Consider the following 22,300-nt stretch of genomic DNA (forward strand, 5'->3'; position numbering starts at 1 on the left):
CGTTCTAACGTGGTAATCCCTGACAGATTAGCCAGCGTTTTTCTGCAGGTTGCACGCAGCCTGTATCAGTGCATTTCCATCACTTTTTTAATCTTTTCCTTTCTTCACTCTCCAGTTCTTGGTGCTTCAGTTTTTGTTTTCTATTCTCTACGTTTGTCCCTTGCAGCCTGCGTCTTTATCCCTGCCTTCTTTCATCTTCAACACATCATCTAATCTGTTATGAATGGATTATCATAAGCACACTGATCATTGCACTGCACAGTACTGTTAGATCATTAGTTCGAGATTATGATGCGATTTGTAAATACAAGCACTGGTCCTAATGTTTGAATAAAATGTTTAATAAAAAATTTAACATCTGTATTCATGGAGCGTATGTGTCTGAACCCACAGTTTAGACTTTAACTTGAAACTCTCATCAACAAAACGAACCCTTCAGTGTGTAATATTATGGGTTAACCTCATCTTTACATGTTACATTAAATTTCCAACATATTGGTGTTTGAGTCAGTCATGTTTGTTTCCATCCGGTGCAGACAGACAGGCAGATAAAGACACAGACGGATGGGCCAGGATCCAGCCAGACAGATAAAGCTGACAGACAGGAGGACTAAAATGGCACAGATGAACAGTCAGACAGACAGACAGATCACAGAGACAGACAGACAGGCAATCACAAGAACAGAGTCAGACCACAAACACAGAGATGTGATTGTTTAGAAATGTTCTCAGCAGAATTCCAATCTTCCTCCTGCTCTTCATCAATAGTAACACACACACAAACACACACTTTTGTTTGCAAATTCTCCTCAGCCGCTGTCATAACATGATATTAACCACTTTACATAAATGGAAGTTTATTTTATCAAAACATTTCAAACATCAATACAATCACTGACAGAATTTTCCAACTGAAATCACAACAAAATACCAAGATAAATGTGCAATTTTTGTCAAACAAGATTAGCTTCGTAAGATTTTTATTTCTTACTGATGTTACTACTGAGTAGATTTTGCAAAGAGAAAAAAAAAAAAACACTCTCACATAATCAATAAATGTGAACAGACTGTACAAACTGAGTATCAGGTGGGAAGCCAGTGAGATTTTCTTAGTTTTTAGTTTCCATCTGAGATAAATTACATCTGCTGCTTCTGTTTGGCCACAGCGGTGATGAGGGCAGCTCCTTTCCCGCTGCCCTCCTCTGACGGCAGGAAGCTCACGTTACACAGAGGGGCCAAAACTTTGGCAGTGTCGTGGAGGACCCGAGAGAAACTAATAAAAAGCACAAAGAATATAAGAAATTTAATCAGATCATTTCGAACGTGGAACAAATCCATGGCATGTCCAAGGTGTAGCTGGGATCGACTCCAGCACCCCCCCCCGACCCCCGACCCTCTGGATGAATATGGTGGTTCAGAAAATTAATAAATGAACGAATAAGTCCTGTTGTACACAAATGCAGATGTGCACTGCATTCACAAAAGAAAATATCAAGCAAATAAAAGAGTCTAAAGCTGAATCCCAATTCACCCCTTGGCCCTCCCCTTTACCCCTACCCCTCTGTTTTGCACGTACACATGAAGGGGTAGTGTTGTCCCGATTCTTGATTAGACGGAGAGGAAGGGCTAAGGCGGAGAGCTGTATAGCCCTCGAAATGGAGATTTTTTAGGACCACACTACAAACGGAGGAGTATGAGAAATTTCCCATACTTCTGTTCAAATCATTGGCAAGATGGAGGTAAACACAGCTAAACAGTGCAGCAGTGTGACGAAAGAAACACACAAATGTACGTATTTTCTTTGTAAAACACTTCATCATTTGATCGACTGTTTAATGCTGTTTCAATGTGTTATAGATCGCATTTCTGTGGTTTATAGCTGATAGCCGTAAAAAGATGCCCAAAGCCCATGCAATAGAGACAGTTACAGCTACTGACGGCATGGTGAATTCTTTAAGAAATAAAGTTGTGGCATCTGTTTATAGCGGCATCGATGACTGCTGATGACGTTACAGGTCGTGAAGGTTTGTCCCATTTCATAGGGGAATGTTTCAACCCCTAACCCTTGCAGCTCCGTTTCAAGGTGTAGTACCAAGTGCAAGGGCCAAGGGGTAAGAGCAAGGGGGAGGGGAAGGGCTAAGGGGTAAATTGGGATTGGGCCTAAATTTGTTTATTGACCATTAACAAATAATATTTCACTCTGTGGTTCAACACAGTACAATGCACAACTGGCTTCTAGTTTCCATCTATATTTATATTTGTTCTTGCTTGTTCTTTCTTTGCTTATACTGTTGGACTTAAGCTATTATATCTTAAAATAATATAAAATAATAGAAGCAGTGAAAGGCCCATATATGGATACATATCTGATTTGTCCACTGAATTTACACAATACAGTACTTATATATATTCACTGGAATCACTGGACATGGAAGCTCTAGAAAAATAAATCAGTTTTTTCATCATTAAATGTGAATGCTGGTAGGGTTAGGCTCATATTGCTTCCAAATATGATGGTAAGAGTAACTCACTGTGGATGGAGTTTGTAAAGTGCCCCGTCAACTCCGACAGTGATGTTCAGGTGTTCCAGTCCTCGGTTTTCTCTGATCTTATCGACCACGGCTGCGATTCCTGCCCCGACCAGCTGAGCTGCACGACGTGACACAGCGCCGCATACCTGTAACAAATGAACACCATTATCATGATTGCACCAGCCACAGTGTTCTGAGTTAAACAATATCATATCACCAGTGTAAAGAGTCTTACTAAAACCGAAGACAGGTTGCAACAGACGTCATGATATCTGGACATTTAAGTAGGTTAAAGTTTAAACTCTTAGCCTCTCCTTTTTGTTTGGAGACGTTTCAGAAAGGTACATGCTGCCTCTTGTCTGCAAATTTTTTTGGGACGTGTCACAACAGGAAAACACAGGTATAACTTAAAAAACATCAGAGCCTTAACACCAGCTATTTCCTTTCCAAGCAACACAGAATGTAGTTAATTACCTCTGTTTTTCCTGCATTCACTTTCAAAATATGTGAAGTGAAGAAAACCTGTTTTTCATGTAATATCACTATAAGGCACCTTTCAGCCTTCAAAATGTAAAAAAAAGAAGACATTTTCCACTTACCTTTATGTTCAATGTGTTAAGTCAACTGTAGGCTGTTAGAAATACATGTTGGTCAAATCCCACATTTTTAATACATTTTTGTAATCAGAAAAAGTACAAGTAGACCACAAAATGTAAAACAAATATGTCCACCCTGTTACTGAAAAATACATGTAAAAAGTAAAAACTAGAAAAGTACTCGGAGAGTGCAGACCTCCGCCAAGGCAGATCAGTGTGCCCCCCCCCCCTTGTGCCAGTATCAACATTTCCTGAAATTTTCAACCAAATCCGTCCAAAACTTTTTGACTTATCTTGCACACGGACAGACAGACAGGCAAACCAACGCCAGCAAAAACATAACCTCCTTGCCGGAGGTAATAAGTAACAGGGTGGACAGTTTTGGCTAAAGTTAGCATTTAATAACCACATGTTGGACCTTGAGTTGGTAAAGTAGATCACCTTTGAAGAGAAATGTGTAAAGTTCAACAAATATATTTAGGATTTCTGAAAAGTTTTATATTAAACAATATTTTGTGGTGACAGGGTGGACATGCCAAGGGTGACCACGTCCAAGTACAAACCAAGGTTATTATCGTTAACGAAAACTAACGAAATGACGAAAACTAGAATTGAAAAAACATTTTCGTTTACTGAAATAAATAAAAACTGCAATTAAAAGAAAAAACGGTAACTAACTGAAACTGTATTGTGTGCTTACAAAACTAATTAAAACGTATAGAAATTATGGATAAAATTCCCTTCGTTTTCATCTTTGTCAGTGTCAGATTGATATGAAATCGATTAATTTTGCTCGAGCAATTTTAGCTAGGGGCACCATATGACACTTCACGGTTCGGCACTTCTCGTTACTTGTCATTTTTTAGTCATCTTCTGGTTTCCAATCTACCTGGAAACATGGAGACTAAAGTTGGGAGAAAGCAGCAGAGTCCTGTCTGGGATTTAATTGAATTTGATGGTGAAGAAGATAAAAGATATATAAAAAAAACTAAAACTGAACTAAAACTAAGCATTTAGAAAATAACGGAAACTAATAAAAACTAGCAAACCTGCTCTAAAAACGAATTAAAACTAACTGAATTTGAGAAAAAAAAGTCAAAACTAAATAAAACTAAACTATAATGAAAAATCCAAAACTATTATAACCTTGGTACAAACACAAAACGATGAAAATTTTGAAATGTAAATACTAAATGCTCTCGTAGGCTATGTGTCCACCTCCAATGAAGACACTCAAAATGATGATGATGTCATCAGTGATGTCATCAACCAGATTATTAAAGAGACAATGTGTAAGTGTTTGCTGATTCGTAATAAAACCCCAGAATTCCATTATTTTGCAATATATTTACATTACTTGAGATACTTTTGTTTTTTGGGAAACCATGTTCGTTAAATTTGGTTTGTAAGAAGTATTTTAAAACTGACATTCTCAATGAGAGCAAAAATGGTTATTTATTTCCATACTTTAAGCAGAGGGTCTCAAGAATTGCATGTAGATGAGGAACCCAGGCTGTCTAACAAAATACCATAATTTCCTTTCCAGCATAATGTTATTCAATTGATATGAGAGTGAAAGAGAATTTCACCCACCTGTGACATTTTCAGGTTGTGGAAAATATTCCCCCTAATATATACTTCATTTAATCATAGGTATTTTCAGGCAGATAGTGGTAATTAATTCCGACTGCTTTTAAGATTCAATTAGATGTAACTCCAGTGTTTGACACAGAAGACAGATAAACTGGCTTCTATTTTCCATCTATCTTTATATTTATTCTATTGATTTTGATAAAAGGCTGGAAGCTACAGATGAGAGTTGTGTATTTTCCCCAAATTTGCCTCCTGCTGCGTTAAGTTCAATAGAAGTAATGGAAGATTACTGAAGAAAAATGTTAACATGAATGTGCTGGGTTGCTCATTTTTTATACAGTTGTTTAGAATTTAAACACTAAACAAACTACAAATGACATTATATAAACATTATATCTTTAAATTTAAAATGCTAACATACAGGTAGTTGCCTAAAATTCTATTCTTTCTTGTACCTCTTTGACAATGATGCTGTCGTCACAGTTACTGTCCAAGCCAAGCTGCTGGAGAATGGATCTGACCTGCAGTAGCGCCAGACGGTCACTAGAGGGAAGACATACACATTGGATCATTTGTGTGTATTGTAGTTGTGTAGAGTGGAATTAAAATTTACAGAAACATTAATGAGAAACAGGCAGAGAAACACGAGTTTTCCCACAGGATGTCAGACATACAATACTGTGCAAAACTCTTAGGTCAGATATAGGTTTGTTGTTTTGGCAGGCTTGAAATGAGCATACATATTTATTTCTTATTCTCTTCTCTTCACACACAACAAAAAAATACAGAGAATATCGGCATAGCATTAAAAGGCCCACAAAAATATGAACTAAATGGAATGTAAAGGTAACAGTCATGTGACCCCTGAGCCCATGACGAGAAGCAGCACAAACGTAAACATCTGACATGTGTTGAATGAAACCTGGTATAAAACATCAGATATTAATGCAATAAATCTCATATTGTTTGAACAAAAGGGATAAATAGAAGCTGTTTTTGTTCCTTGAAACTTTAATTTTTACTGTTGTACATACTTCACATTTATCCAGATTGTAACTTAATACAGAGACTGAGAAATGCAAATATGTGGTCATTATAACTTTAATATCCCAACAAACCTAATGTTGGTCTGGGACTTTTGCACAGGGCTATATAAACATACTGGAACCAGAGAGTGGCCAAGTCAACTCAAAGTTCATATAAAGAGACAATCACAAAAAAAAACAAAAAACAAAAAAAAAAAAAAAAAACAGTGAAATGAAGTTGTCAGAATTTCCAATTTTGTACATAATACATTTTAAACGCCCTTTACTCAATGTACAGTATCTGAGTTTGTAAGACATTTGTAATGTTGTTATGATCTGCTAAAAATAAATATGATATATACTAATGTATTTCAGAACTAAAAAGACTGTATGTTTTGCATGTTTTATACAAAAAAGCAACCACAAGAATAGAATAGAATAGAATAGAATAGAATAGAATAGAATAGAATAGAATTAGTCCTTTATTGTCATCGTCCAATACAGACAATGAAATTGAATATGGAATGGAAGAATGGAAGAATGGAATAATAGAATAAATATAGGCTTCCTCATGATGCACTGTTCGCTTGTCTTTTTTCGATTGGATGACATGTATCACTAGATTATTATCATCCACTGGGTCCTGTTTACATTTTGATGGTGCGATATTAAACAGTCCTAAATACTGAAGTGTGAGATCTGACAGTATGGTGGTACTCACCTCTCTATTTGTGACAGGTATTTCGTTTCAAATATCCCAGGTGTTTTTAAAGCTTCAGTGACGTGACCTCTGAACAGTAAACCTCCTCTGGTTAAATCCAGCAGGACTTGACGGACAATTTCTCCTAAATACATCCCACTGGTCAGCTTTTCAAACCTGGACACACACACAGAAACGCTGTGGCTCTTGTCTTCTCACTCATCACTCATCACTGTGCAGCTTCATATTCTGTTTTGTACCTTTGTTTTCCAGGGTGAAGTGAGTTCTGGTCGACCTCAGCGTCATAAGGTGTGATGATGTCATTCAGAGAGCCGTCGTCACCCAGACCCCCCCACTCTGTGTTTATACACATCCTCTGTGCATCTGCATCTCTCTGCTTCTTCTCTGACTCTGTCAAATCATCCTGATGAAATTAAGGGTGACGTAAATGGGTTAAAAACTCCTCAGATATCAAACATGAAAGTGTTTAGAAATGACTTTTTCTACCTGATAATGTTCTCCTTTAGCTGTTCCCTCTCCTCTTTCTTCTTTCCTTCCAGCTTTCTCAATGTTCCTCACATCCTCCATGTAACAAACATTAGTGCCCGTTCCTGTGAATAACACAACACTGGTATTTCTATTACATAAAAATTATTTTAAAATGTTGTATATATGTATGAGCATGTACTATTATCTCTGAAGAAAACTGAAGATGAGAGCAGTGGCTCAATGTCCTCGATCTGAAGCTTTTATACACACCAGCTATTAGTCCCACTTCACATTCAGGGTCTTCGTAGGCGCAGCTCATCATGGTCCCCACCGTGTCGTTTACTACCGCTGCTATGTCCAAGTCAAACTCCTGGGGGGTGAAATATACATGAGTGCACACAAATACTATCACAGACACACACAACATGTCTCTCTTGATTCTACATGTGATGTTACAGTTGTTGTCATAAACACACAATACTGAATAATCTAACATCCAAGTAACTGTAGATACAAACATCAGGTTTAGAATATTAAGAACAACTGTCATTATTTATTACCCCGCCCCCAGAAGAAGAGACAGGGGGTATTGTTTTTGGTTCGGTTTGTTTGTTTGTTTGTTTGTTTGTTTGTTAACGCTCTAGCAGCAAAATTATTGAATTCATACCAAATTTAGTTTATAGACTGTCAGTGACCCAGAAGAGATGTCATTACATTTTGGGAAAAGTAGGTCAAAGTTCAAATTTCTTATGCATTTTCTAAATCTTTTTTTCTCCCATTTACTTATAATGGATTCAATTTCAAATGTCTATAAAAACATCAATTTTGTTTCAATTTACTTCAAACTTGGCAGATATATAGAGGCAATTGATATGCTGACATCAGCACACACCAAGACATGATGACATCAGCTGGATTGATAAGCTACAATATGTGCGAGGGGTGGGGTTTGTTGTACCTGACACTACTTGTTACCTCTATCTACTTGTTACGTCCCCCAGGAGGTATTGTGATCACTTTGCTTTGTGTGTTTGCGTGTGTGCATGTTTGTTAGCAAGATAACTCAAAAAGTTACGGACGGATTTTCATGAAATTTTCAGGAAATGTTGATACTGGCACAAGGAAGAAATGATTAATGATTAAATTTTGGTGGTGATGGGGGGGGGGGGGGGGGGGGGGCAGATCTGTCTTGGCGGAGGTCTGCACCCTCCAAGTGCTTTTCTTGTTTATTCTGTTATTGATGAAAACATTTTTTAAAAATCTCTTTTTCTCCTTATAAAACTAGGTCATGACTTGAGATACAGCAATTAACCCATGAACCACTGTTGACCAAAAGCATCTAGTGATGTTAAATGTTTAATACCAGTTGATTCACTAATCCTTTCAATACATGTAAATAATTGGTATAAAATGCAGTTTGTCATCTTTTCATGGTCATCAGATATGACCCATTTGGACATTCAGAGGCATTCAGAGGCGTGGAAACACTGTCATCTTCTACAACATTGATTCACCAGTAAAACCCATGGAGTTGGATCAATGACAGTGGGTAAATATGGATAAATGGCAGACACTTGTTTTTATGTTCAGTTATTGATATATTGGCTGGCAAAGTTACTTTTCCTTCAGTTTTCTTCGTTTCTGATATAATAACCCTCAATTTTAATCTGAGCTTTTTATGAAAATCTATATGATCAGTAAATTAATACAGGAAAATACCTGATTTTCATTGAAAAACATAAAAATACAGAGGATAATATTATAATAAATGATGTTAAATCATTTAGGAAAGGTTAAATAGAGAGAAATTTTCATTTAGGAACTGAAACAAAAGTAGCCCTGGGTCTTTATGGGTTAATTGGGATTAAATGCCATTTTCTGATTAATACTGGTTCATCACAAGACATCACAAGACCAAGACTGCTGATAAATTCTGATGATACATGCACTTGAACTTTATGTATTTTTCAGTCCTAGCTTTTTTGATTATGTGAGTGTTATTGAGTTAAAAGTTGTATTTATTAATATGTGTAAATATATAAAGTGCCCTGCAGACAGAACGCAGAACATCAACTCAAATACACAAAAAATAACATGGTGTCATGGAATAATAAATCAGCCATCACCTGCCCCACCTTCATAATAATATTTATCATCAACTGAAAAACCCACACTAGTCGATGTTTACAGTCATCACCATAAAAGTGACTCACATTGCGTCTCTTAATGGCCTCCCTGAGCATGTTCACCACATCATGTCCTTCACAGTCTGTGGCCTTGAACCCTTTGGTCCAGGTCAACAAGGTGCCCTGCAAAACAAAAAGTGTTATAAAGATTTTAAAGAAAGAGGCTTTGACTTCTTTTGGAGTTTGTTGTCATGGTTTACTGTGTTTATACAGTATCATAACAGATATAAGTCAGTGTGCTGTCTCTGCTCACCGTGTCAATGGCTGTTTGCTCACAGGGGAAAGAAAAGGTGAACCCTGCAGGAAGATGAGCGTTCTTCATCCCCATGTAGTCCAGGAAGTCACTAACACATTGTGCTAAATGATCAAACAACTACAAACAGACACAGAGGAAAAAAAAACAATTAATTGTAGTTGAAGAGTGATGGATGCATGTGGGTGTTTCTATGAAACTGGTCCTAAAAACAGGACATGGTGACTAAAAATTCAAACCAGATGTAGACTAATGTTATGAAGCAAGTTTGGAAGCACTTTGGGTCTATTTTAAAGATAAATATTTACTGAGATAAAAGAGAAACTATTTTTCAGATAGAACATATTTTTATATTATTTTTATATTCTTTTTTCTACAAAAATCTGCATGTAACATGGCAAAAAGGACACAAAAATTGCACAATACTATTTTTTCGAATATCTTTTTATTCTTTCACAGGTACATTTTGGGAATCGAACTAATTATGCAAGGGAGAGTGTTTCACAAAAATGACCGCTGTTGCAAAATCACTCGTGATTTATTTGTATTTAAATGGGCAGGTTCTGCATGTAACGCCAGTGGACACAATGCACAAAACCTGGAATGAGACTGAGATTCATGAAAAACCTGCATGTAAGGATTAGAAAACCACTAGGATCAACAAATTTAACAGTGTCTTTATTCATAGTGGTATATAAGACCACTTCAAGCCTTGTTTTCAAGATAAAATGCACTGACACCTAGGTAGTTTTTCATACCCCAGTTTTGGTCCTATTTTTGGCCCCAATATTTTATTTAAAAAAAAATCATTAATTTTGGGATGGCTCAGAGCAAGAGTATATTTTTTTTTTTGCATTTATCTGAGGTCATCATTGGGTTCATCCTGGGGGGAAATATGTTGGATGTTCTCTATCACTATTGGGTCTAAAAAAGCTGGTAAAGTGCCAGGTACCAAAATGAACCCAGTTTCATAGAAGCACCCATGTGTAAATAAAGGGTCATGAGCCGTACAGGAAGATTGTTACATTCTAGTTCTTTGGATAACATCACCTCCTTCTCCATCACCACTTTATTACATAGTTTTTAAATTGTATTGCATTATTAAAACATCATTATATGCACGAGTTTCCTACCTCTTCTCCGGTTCCCTGCATTATCTCCATCGGAACCGTGTAGATCTTATGGTACAGCCGTGTGTTCTGGTGCAGACCTTTCTTGAAGTTCACCAGCAAAGCTCTGAAGTTTGTTCCTCCCAGATCCAAGGCAAGGTATTTTCCTCGCTCTTGAAAAAAGACAGTACAGCTGTTTGATGAAACTGACTCTCCTTAATACATTTCTGTATCAGTTTATTTATAACCATGTAATATGTCAGAGACTGTGGTAAATGGAACACTTAAAGCTTGATGTATCAAACTTTAAGTGTTTTTTTTTTCTCTTTTGTCTTCAGTATCTTTGTGAAGTACAGTACATGTCCAGTGGACCTTAAAAATGAATGGATTAAGTATCCAGTACTAGTACGAATGAAACAATGAAAAAGATAGTCCACTACAAGTAAAAGTTCTACACACATGTCCTAGTATGTACAGGTACATTAATATTAGCAACAAAAAGTAGTTAAAGTATTGAAGTTAGCATTGGTCTGGTTTGCGTCATCTGACTGATATATTATACATGGCATTGTTAGATTACTCATAGTGATTCATCAGTGTTGTGCTGGAACTACATATTTACATCTATTTTGACAGGAGAAGAAATAAGAACAAGTGGTGCCAGGCACATCAAACCCCACCCCTCGTATTGTTGCTTATTTTGGCATTGATCCAGCTGTTGTCATCATGTCTATGTGTGTGGTGATGTACACAAATCAACTGTCTCTATGTATGTGCCAAGTTTAAAGTAAAATTGAAACAAATTGATGTATTTATAGGCATTTGAAATTTCACCTATTGTTAGTAAATGGGAGAAGAAAAAAAAAAAAACGAACTAAAAAATTCATAAAAAATTTTAACTTTGACCTACTTTTTCCCCAAATTGTAATGACATCTATTCTGGGTCACTGACAATCTATAAACCCAATCTGGTATGAATTCAACCAACAGTTTTGCTGCCACAGACATTTGAAATTTTGCCCATTATAAGTAAATGTGGGAAAAAAAAAAAAAAAAAAATGTAATTCATAAAAAATTTTAACTTTGACCTACTTTTCCAAAAATGTAGTGACATCTATTCTGGGTCACTGGCAATCTATAAACTAAATTTGCTATGAATTCAACCAGTAGTTTTGCTGCTAGAGCGTTAACAAACAAACAAACCGAACCAGAAACAATACCCCTTGTCTCCCCTTTGGGGGACGGGGTAATAACCTGAATTCTGATTCCCAAATCTGTTTTTAGTAAGTTCTGATTTGATGATTTATTGAATGGAAACAATACGTTGGAAACATGTTTAGAGGGAAAAATCCCAGTTAGGTGGAGCTGTTTATTAGAAAAAGAGGGGGAAAGAATTGGAAACTGTGTTGAAATCCACTGGTTTAATCTTAAATAGTTCTATAAAATGTTCATCTTTAAAATATCTGGTTATAGTAGAGAAGTAAAAAGGCCAATATATCCCTCGAAGACAGGGGTCAGCAGCCCTGGTCCTCAAGAGTCACTATCCTGCATGTTTTAGATCAGGGGTGTCAAAAATGCGGCCCAGGGGCCAAATCCAGCCCGCCAACGGGTCCAGTTCGGCCCCTGGGATGTTTTTGCCAAGTGCAAAAATTCCACAGTCTTGAACTGAATTAAGCAAAAAGAAAAAAGAGCTTGAATTAAGGAAAAAATCTTGAATTAAGCCAAAAAAAAATCTTCAATTAACTAAAACAAATCTCCAATTAAGTAAAAAAAAAAAAATCTTCAATTAAGCCAAAAAAATCTCAAATTTAGCAAAAAATCTTGAATTAAGCCAAAAAAAAAATCTTTGATTGAGTTAAAAAAAAATCTTGAATTAAGCTAAAAGAAATATCTTTGATTAAGTAAAAAAAAATAAATCTTGAATTAAGCTAAAAGAAATATCTTTGATTAAGTAAAAAAAAAAAATCTTGAATTAAGCAAAAAAAAAAAAAAAAGAATCTAGAATTAACAACTTAAATTTTTTGTGTTTTAGTGCAAAAAATAACATTAAATTATGAAAATATTTACATTTTCAAACTATCCTGTAACACTAAAATGTGAATAACCTGAACAAATATGAACAACCTGAAATGTCTAAAGAAAATTCAGCCCAATTTGAACTCTTTTCTGCCTGTTCCTCAGTGTTTAGTGTCTTTTTAGATCTGATCCATAATGCACATGGACACATGAGAAGTGGAGGCAGAATACTGTTAAAATTGCACTAAATTTTCTTACATTTTTTAATTTAAATGTCAGTTTTTTCAGTTTTTTTTTTTTTTTTTGATAGTTTATAAACGTAAGTATTTTCATAATTTAATGGGGTTTTTTGCAGTAAAACAAAGACAAAAATTTGGAGTTGTCATTATTTATAGGTTATTGTGTTATTATTTTTCTGGTCCGGCCCACTTCAGATCAAATTTGGCTAAATGTGGCCCCTGAACTAAAATGAGTTTGACACCCCTGTTTTAGATGTTTCCCTCTTTCTGTACACCTGACGGCCATTATCAGGCTTCTGCAGAACTTGATGATAGACTTATCATTTGAATCAGGTGTGTTGTAAGAGGGATACGTCTAAAACATGCAGGATAGTGGCTCTTGAGAACCAGGGTTTTTGACCCCTGCTCTAAGATGTAGTGGAGTTGAAGCAGATATTGCATGAGAAGTGCCTTAGACTTGAACACTTAAAGGTACTTTTGTTTCCACCACTGATCTTAGGTGTTAGAGGACAGTGATGCTCTTCTAACCTGTTCCATCAGGAGTATGGTACACAAAGGAGGGCAGCATCTTGATGGTAGAGGGGTTTTTATTCTTCAGTCCTGCCTCTAGATCCGCTCTCATCCTGGATTTAACCAAATGTAGCTGCTCTTGGCTCATTTGAAAAGGAAACAGTGTCTCATCTACCTGTAATAAAAGCAGAATGTGTCCAATCAGCACTGATGGAGTTAATGTTTACACCGATGAGGACACACTGAAGTACACACTCAAACTAAACTTCACCTGTTTCCTCCGTGATGCGAGTCGTTGAGCCACTGCTGCCACCAGAGCAGCTCCTTTACTGCTGCCACTGTCTGACAGGACAAATCTGACATGGCTCTCAGGAAGTAACCTGCGCACCACCTTATGGAGCCGTTTAGGATACCTGACAGAGAGGAGCATCCACCTTTAGCACTGTTTAAAGGTGATCTGTGGGTACTGCAACTGTATCTGCTCAGCCTTATTCGACAAACATCTGGAAAATAGGGCCACTTTTTAACCCTTTCATGCATGAATTATGAGAACCTTAGTCAAGATTTTTTTTTTCTGGAGTGTTTTTATACCTTCTTAGGCATAAAAAAAAAAAAAAAAATTGTGATTCAGTTTTTTTTTTTTCATGGAGTTACAAAAATGTCTATGCATTTAATTTTTTAAGTAAAGAAATATGTATTTAAAACCCAATCTCAGAAAGTAAAATGAAAACAATGAAATAAAAACATTTTTAAGGCTGCTAATTTGATGTTTTCTCACATTTTACCATACTCTAATGCTAGTTATTACCTCATATAATATGCAAAAAAAAAAAGCTCCTTTTGTCTAACAAATAACAACTGATTTACACGTAAACATGTTACTGCAGGTTTATCAAGAACAGCAAAGTTATAGTAATGGTATGAATTGCAGTGTATTATGGGATGTTGCAGAAGTGTCCACTGTGTTGGCTCATATGGAACTAAAACAACAAAACCTATGAATATACAAGAGAACAGCTGGAGAAGAACTGTCCAATGGAGTGACCACAATGCATGAAAGGGTTAAACATGTAAACAGAAACCATAGAAAAATATATTTTAGGAGACTGTAACAATGTATGTGTGGGATTACAGTGTGAATGTAAAGGAAGATAATTATTATTTTATTCATTAGATCTATGTTTCCCAGCTTAGAAAGGTAAAAGAGGGATTCAGATACATCTAATATCACACTGTGACAATACTATGAGAAAATACTACACGACAAGTAAATACTCTTATAAGTATATGTATTATCAGAAAAATGTAGGCCATTTATGAATATGATGAGTAGGCATAGTTATTATAAAATCATTTCAGTGTCTGATTAATACAAGTTTTTTCTTGCATATTTTTTATGGTAGTTTTATTCTACCCTACTTACCATTTATATATTCTGTTTTAGATTTTATTCTTTATTTTTTATTCTTAATCTTTTTATGCTAAAACTGAGATCTGAGTAACTACACTTTGTTCTATCATGCACCATTGATCGAAAGACAATAAAACTGAGTCTGGGTCTTTTTTTATTCATTTTAGAGCTGCTTTAATCTGTATGTTTTAAATTATATATTTTAAATAAAATTAATATTTAAATTATATGTGTGTTTAAGGCTGAGCACCTTTAAAACTGTTGTGAGGTTCAATCTACCACAATGCATCATGTTTATATGATATGATTGTAGGGTTGCTGTCCCATGAGAATGGCATATCTCTAAAAAGTCAACTTTTCATGGCCTGAGACAGACAAGTGTACTTTTAAACTAATCCCAGATTTAAAAAAAAAAAAAAAATCATTTGGCTTTCAAAGAAACATCATGTTGTTAGATCATTAAGTACAAATTAATCCTTCAGTTTATCTAAATGGACATATTTGCATATATGTGGTTTTCACTACTAAGATGACGAAGTAAAGTAAAAGTACAAAGCTGCATAAAAGACTCAAGTAAAGTATAAGTACCTCAAATATGTACTTAAGTGCAGTACTTTTTAGTTGATTCTTCCACTGCTATGAGACCAACCCAAGAATCTCAGGCTATTATAGCACCTGAATTATAATGTTATTCAGAATAAACATTACAAAATGCCCTTTTCCCTGTGTGCATGTGTGGTGTAAGTACTATTTTAGTGAATATAAACCTACTGTGGGTGCGTCTTGTACACAGTCCCATCAACGCCAACCGTGATGGTTAATGTCCTCAAACTCCTGTTTTTCTTTATTCGGGTCAGGATGGCAGACAGACATGCAGCCACCAGATTGGAGGATCTGAAGGACACTATGGTGCTGACATGTTGGACAGCGATGCAGTCGTCCTGTGACGGGGTCAAGCCCAGCCCAGTGAGAATGTCTCTGGTGTTCTTCAAACCAGTTTTATACCTGACAGGTGGATTTTAAAATATAATTACTGTTCAGAGACAGAGCCGGTGTGATACTGGAAAACAGGTAACTTACTCCTCCATGGCTGCCACATTTGCTGTGGTTATCTTCCCTTTGGTCCTCAAGGCGTCCGACACAAACCCATCGAACAGCAGCCCAACTTTAGCCATCTTTAACACAACTAACCTTACTAATTCACCCAGGTACATCCCACTGACCATCTTCTCAAAGCTAGAAATAAGACAGAAAGGAGAAGCAGAGCAAGTGCCATATTGTTATATATAATATGTGGTCTCTGTTGTATCATGCTGTTATAAACGACTGCTTTCCCTACATTTGTTTCCCAGGGTTGTTGGATGCTGCGTCGACATCCCTGTCAAACTCAGTTATGTATTCATTCAGTGCCCCATCATCTCCAAAACCTCCCCACTCAGTGTTCACACACATCTGGCCCTCGTCTCCCTCCACCAGGTCAACGTGACGCAGCGCCTCCATGTAGCAGGCGTTGGTGCCCGTCCCTAAACACAAAAATATGCACATATCCATATATTTTAACAAAGATGACCGCAAGTGGTGTCAAAGAAAAAAAACTACTGAAAGGAACACTCAGACTTAAATGTTAACTCATTTCTTTGGTTCCTGTAGGTACTTGGAAGTTTGTCTTCATTGCTTTCAATTATAAGTTCATTTTTATTGTAACCATTGGAAATTTCAAGTCTTGTAACCCATCCAGTGCACACCCGAGGACCAGTAAAGCTGCCACTGAAGGTGCATTGGAGCCCAACTAGCATCATGGTTAACCCTTTATAGGACACTCATAGAAATACTCTGAAATTCAAAAGTTTAACCATAGTGTGTTATTGGAGTACATAACATGATTCGATTACTTTTGTGAAATTTTTCAGCTTTTTTATTGTCATGTTGAAAATGAAGGTCAATGAAGTTACCATATTTTGTTCCTTGCCAACAACTGACTAAAATAAAATAAAATAAAATAAAATAAAATAAAATAAAATAAAATAAAATAAAATAATAAAAATTCAATTCAAGAAGTATACATACAAATACAAGAAAAACACATGTAAGGTGAAAGGAACATGTATTTTACAACATTAGAACGTCACTGTTACAGGTCCACTCACTGTTCATGCAGAGGTGGACCTTACAGACCCTGTAGACCACACTAGACCTGAGATTGTTGACTCACCGTCCTCACTGTTACTTTTGCTGTCCCTATCTTTTAATGTGTGCAGAAATGACCAAAAATAGTCACTTGTCCAATAAAGGGTTAAGAACTTTGACAGGGGAATTAAATTAGGATGCATTTCAGTGATAGTGAGGAAAACCCACATGACACTGGGAGAATAAAGACCCAAGGCAAACATGAACTCAGTAGCTCCATAGAAGGAATCTGCATGGAATTGACAGAATTGTGTGGAGTGACAAAGGTCTTCTGGGACGTAAATACGCTGGTATTCTTAAGCAAAAATTAAAACAATAATCTCAGTCAGTAAAAATCTTGCATCATGTGTCTTTTAATTGTCTATCTTTCACATGAAATTTGATCTTTATACAGAGAAAAGACAAACACATTCTTTTGACCAAACACACATTTTTTTTTGTACTGCTGTCGTAACCAAACAATTTCCTGCAAAGGATCAATAAAATATCTATCTATCTATCTATCTATCTATCTATCTATCTATCTATCTATCTATCTATCTATCTATCTATCTATCTATCTATCTATCTATCTATCTATCTATCTATCTATCTATCTGTCTGTCTCTCTATCTATCTGTCTGTCTCTCTGTCTATCTATCTATCTATCTGTCTGTCTGTCTGTCTGTCCGTCCGTCCGTCCGTCCGTCCGTCTATCTATCTATCTATCTATCTATCTATCTATCTATCTATCTATCTATCTATCTATCTATCTATCTATCTATCTATCTGTCTGTCTCTCTATCTATCTGTCTGTCTCTCTGTCTCTCTGTCTGTCTCTCTGTCTATCTATCTATCTGTCTGTCTGTCTGTCTGTCTGTCCGTCCGTCCGTCCGTCCGTCTGTCTATCTATCTATCTATCTATCTATCTATCTATCTATCTATCTATCTATCTATCTATCTATCTATCTATCTATCTATCTGTCTGTCTGTCTGTCTGTCTGTCCGTCCGTCCGTCCGTCCGTCCATCTATCTATCTATCTATCTATCTATCTATCTATCTATCTATCTATCTATCTATCTATCTATCTATCTATCTATCTGTATTGCATTAAAATGGTAAACCACTAGAGGGAGCAACAACTTAACCAAAGCCTCTCATCCATGTTTGACACATCAGTAAAAAATAACAGCTGATGTATACTGTAATAGGACTAAACATACAGGAGAGAGGAGTAAATGCTGTAGAATATAATGTAAATATAATGTATTTATGTCTTTAGAACTAGTTAGGTTTGAAGTCAGTGTAGGTGGAGGATGATGAATCTACTCACCAATGATGAGACCTACTTCACATCTCTGATCATCAAACCCACAGGTCATCATGGTGGCTACTGTGTCATTCACCATGGACAGCACATCCACATTCATACCCTGTAGAGAGGTCACTTAGGGTCAAATAAAAGGATTTGCCCAAATGAAATAGAACTAATTATCACATGAGTGGTTATATATTTTACCAATAAAGAGAGAAAACAACTGCAGCGGGTGATAGGCAGTGTGTAAATGTGAACTCATACCCCTGTCCTTTCAATGGCTCCCTTGAGAGACTGGACCACATCTTTCCCCTGAAGCCCTCGGAGACGGAAATTTTTACTCCAGCTCAATAATAATCCCTACAGAAAGCAGATTAGAGGTTTGGAATATTTTGGCGTATAGATCGAAAAAGGCTCATAAAAACACACAGATCAAAGCTGCATAAGGCGTCGGTGTGAGGGCTGTCACCTGGTTTAGAGTTGGCTGTTCACAAGGGAAGGAGAAGGTGAAGGCCAGAGGATGTGTCTTCTCCAAGTTGATGTTTTTCTCCTGCAGAAAGTCCTTTAAAGACTCTGACACGTGGTCAAATAACTACAGATAGAGTGAGAGAAGAAACACAAGGGGTCATCAGTGGAAGAAAGTGTGTCAAAAGTTTTGAAGGTACTTTATTCCTCAACTCCACTTCATGTTAGAGAGAAACATTAAACTTCCTACCCCACTAAAGCTTTATTTTAAAATGAAGGTTTAACACAGCAGATAATATAACTTTTTCTCATTTCAGAAATCTTTCAAAAAGCAGCATGTACAGTCAGACTCACATTTTAGGTGTCTGTCTAGGAATTAAACAGCTCCACCATAGAGTAATTTTTCCTGTAACTTTATTTAATTTTGGTAAACATTCAAATCATCTGTGAAAAAAATATATCACTTAGGAATATTTTTTAAAGATAACAGAATTGGATTTTTTTTTCTTCACGTTGATATACAAATGAAAATAAATTATAGTTTTGCTTTTTGGACTAAAATAAATTTAAAGAAGCTGACTAGATTTTATCCTTTTTGACAAAAACAAAACAAAGGCAAAGATCAAATATGTTTATAAGCAAACATTCTGTTAAGGTGATGGGTTAATACTTTTCATTAATTAAATAAATAAATAAATAAACAAATATTAAAAATTGACTAATATTCTATTATTTTCTAGGGCTGTGTTTTCACATTTCTGTATTGTACTTTTACCAAAAGATCTGAATACTTCATACTGCGAATAGTCACCCAGAAGGTGCCTTTTTTTCCTCCTCCTTCTGTTACTCCACCCTCTTCTTCACCCTCTTCTGTCTCTCCCTGTTACTTCTGTTTTGTCAACACACTCCTTAAATTCCTCTGACCTCATTTGCTCTTCTCAGTGATTCATTTCACATTTGTTTATCTTCCTCTTCTACTGGGCTGCGTTTGCGTTCCCTCTCTCTTCATCTTACCTCTGTTCCTCTCCCAATGAGCAGTTCTTTGGGTATTGGATAAATCTTCTCCTCCATCTCCACTCCTCCTTTCCTAATCCCCATACCCTCTCGCACTTTAACCTGCAGCACCTTAAACTTGGAACCTCCCAGATCCAGGGCCAGAAACTGTCCTCTCTCTGAAGTAAAAAGTAAAGGGAAAAAACAAAACAGTCTCTTCATTATAACCTTGGTTTTCAGTTGAAGTGTCATTTTGGTTGTAACTCTATTCACAAACCAATCAGTTCACATTTATTTACAGGCCTGAAAACCCTGAACACTGTAAATATAAGTGACCTGAGCCATCAGGAGTGGAGCGAACATGTGTTGGGAGCATCTTCACAGCTGCTGCGGCGTTGCTTTCGGCTGAAAGACCCTTCTTCATTTCAGCTTGGAAACGGGCTGAGATGTCCTCAAGCTGGTCGTCATGGAGACGCATTGCATACAGAAACCTATCCACCTGAAAGTATGAAAGGAGATAACAAACAGGAGAAATGAGCCATAATAATTTATCTTCTACTCACTGGATTCTCAGCAGAGACTGAAAGGGAGAACAGTTGTGAGGTGAGGATTACATTACTTCCTGCCTTCATTTTCTCTTCAGATTCCAAGATGTTGTTTCTGCAGTTTTCTCTATTTTTTTTTTAAAGTTATATTTCTTATTTCAACCCCCCCTTCAATTAAAATAATAGAGTAATCAAATAGTAGCAGCAGAGTAATAATATTTAATCACATATTTTCATTGGTTTTTGGTTTGGGGTTTGTGTTAGGACTTGGACAAGAAGGAGGATATAAAAGTGTTTAATGTCCACAATACATGTTCTCTTATGTTAAAGAGTGGACTCACTGTGCACAGTATAAAACATTTTTCAGCCAAAGCTCAATATATGAGGACAAGATGAAATTGTAAAGTACGAAGTTAAAACTTCGGAAAATGAGGGTAGAGAGGAAAATGTACAAATCTTTTTTTTTTTTTTTTAGAAATGCTGAAAGCATATAAACTGTGCACCATATGAAGCCACTCTGTGATAACACGTTTATGGTTTATGGCCATATAAGTAGTATTACCTGATACTACTCATTGCTTTTGTTAGTATAGAGGGTTCATTAGTGTTGATATGATAGATGTTGTTATGATAATTCTAAATCATATATCAATATCATATTGGGAAAAAAGATGATATTAAAGTAGAATGTAGACTCATTTGTACCAGATATCAATTAATTAATCAAAGTTTATTTCTATAGCACTTTACAACAACATAACGAAGCCCAAAGTGCTTTACAACTAAAAGCATGATTAAATTATAAGATTAAAGAAAAAAAAAACAAAACAGGTTAGTCAAGTGCTATAAATATGCATAAAACAATAGGACACAACACACAGTGATAAAAGAGACCACAGATTCAAACCTAACAGTGTCTCTGTGCTAAGGGTTCAAAGCCAGTCTAAACAGGTGAGTCTTTAACCTGGACTTGAACAGGGGCAGGTCAGTGAGGAATTGCAAATCAGGAGGCAACAAGTTCCACAGTTTTGGTGCAGCAACAGCAAATGAATGATCACCCCACTGTTTATATCGGGACCTGGGAAAATCCAAAACCATCTGAGAGGATGATCAGAGGGCTCTGCTGGGGCGGTGAACTGTTAAAATCTCAGATAAATAGGATATAACCTCTATCTATGTATTTGTCTTCAAAAACAAAAGCATTAAACAAAACTGTGATTTCTCAAACACAGATCATTTAAAAAGGCTGGTTTACCCATTCTTAATTATAATGATAATAATAATTTATAACAAACTGATCAAGAGCATTCACTTCTACATAAACTCTCTATTCTCACAGTCTATAGATAAGGCCTGTTTTGAAACAGTGTATGTCACTGAGGGAGCAGTTCCTCTAGAGGGAGAGATGTTAATGATTGTTCAGGAGACACAAGATGTGACACAATAACTATTGATTATAGCGCCTTCACCACCTTATGGCAGCATCAGCTACTGTCTTATCTTTTAGATTCAGCAGCGGTAGTGTGCCGTCTGCAAAAACTTTTGCAGGTCAGATATTCACCCCAATAGGTTTTAAAACACATGACAACTACAACTTTAACTGCATACAGTACATGATGTTGCAACTTGTAACACTGACCAAAAACTGAGAATGTACATTAAACCAAGAACCTTAGCAAAACTATGAATCCCAGTGAAGCCTTCCACAAGCTTGAACTAGTCATAACCTGCAGATACAACGTGTAAAAATAATAGTATGAGCTCAGATTTGGTGTGTAATGGCCGTTGCACACAATTATAACCAAAAATGCTTGACTTTTGCTGATACTGTAAAACAAACAGTATGTATAATTGACTAATATGTTCACTGTGTGCATTTCAATAACAGATTGTGTAGCAATAGTAATAATCAATGGGTGCAGCAGTTCATCGGTGCACTCTGGGAGCTTCTTACCTTCTTTGTGGGGTCCTCTTGAAGTTTGGTGAAGAAGAACGAAACAAGATGAGCAGCCAGCATATTGACAAACAGTAAACCACCATGTAAAGTCTCTTAATCCTTGTTTATCAGCGTAGTTCTCTGTTAATGCACAATGCAAATGCACAGTCCAAAGAAATGATCATGGAGAATGTGCTTAATTTTTAATATCTAACAGTATA

At 36.2% G+C, this 22,300-nt stretch overlaps 1 protein-coding gene across 1 annotated transcript; it reads right to left on the reverse strand.

Moving 5' to 3' along the window:
- Positions 1-1,082: 1,082 nt before the first annotated feature.
- Positions 1,083-22,160, reverse strand: LOC115439025 (putative hexokinase HKDC1). The gene is made up of 21 exons (XM_030162920.1): positions 22,098-22,160; positions 19,935-20,097; positions 19,620-19,777; positions 18,610-18,732; positions 18,405-18,500; positions 18,159-18,258; positions 15,998-16,181; positions 15,739-15,894; positions 15,430-15,663; positions 13,519-13,660; positions 13,266-13,422; positions 10,507-10,655; positions 9,374-9,493; positions 9,148-9,243; positions 7,205-7,304; positions 6,953-7,056; positions 6,706-6,869; positions 6,467-6,622; positions 5,176-5,263; positions 2,532-2,677; positions 1,083-1,273 (listed from the first exon to the last, which is right to left on the reverse strand). Exons 1-21 carry the CDS (start codon positions 22,158-22,160, stop codon positions 1,138-1,140), a joined length of 2,835 nt encoding a protein of 944 aa, XP_030018780.1. The 3' UTR covers positions 1,083-1,137.
- Between the last annotated feature and the right edge of the window lie 140 nt (positions 22,161-22,300).

The sequence above is a fragment of the Sphaeramia orbicularis genome, chromosome 3 (assembly GCF_902148855.1).
Source record: "Sphaeramia orbicularis chromosome 3, fSphaOr1.1, whole genome shotgun sequence".
NCBI lineage: Eukaryota > Metazoa > Chordata > Actinopteri > Kurtiformes > Apogonidae > Sphaeramia > Sphaeramia orbicularis.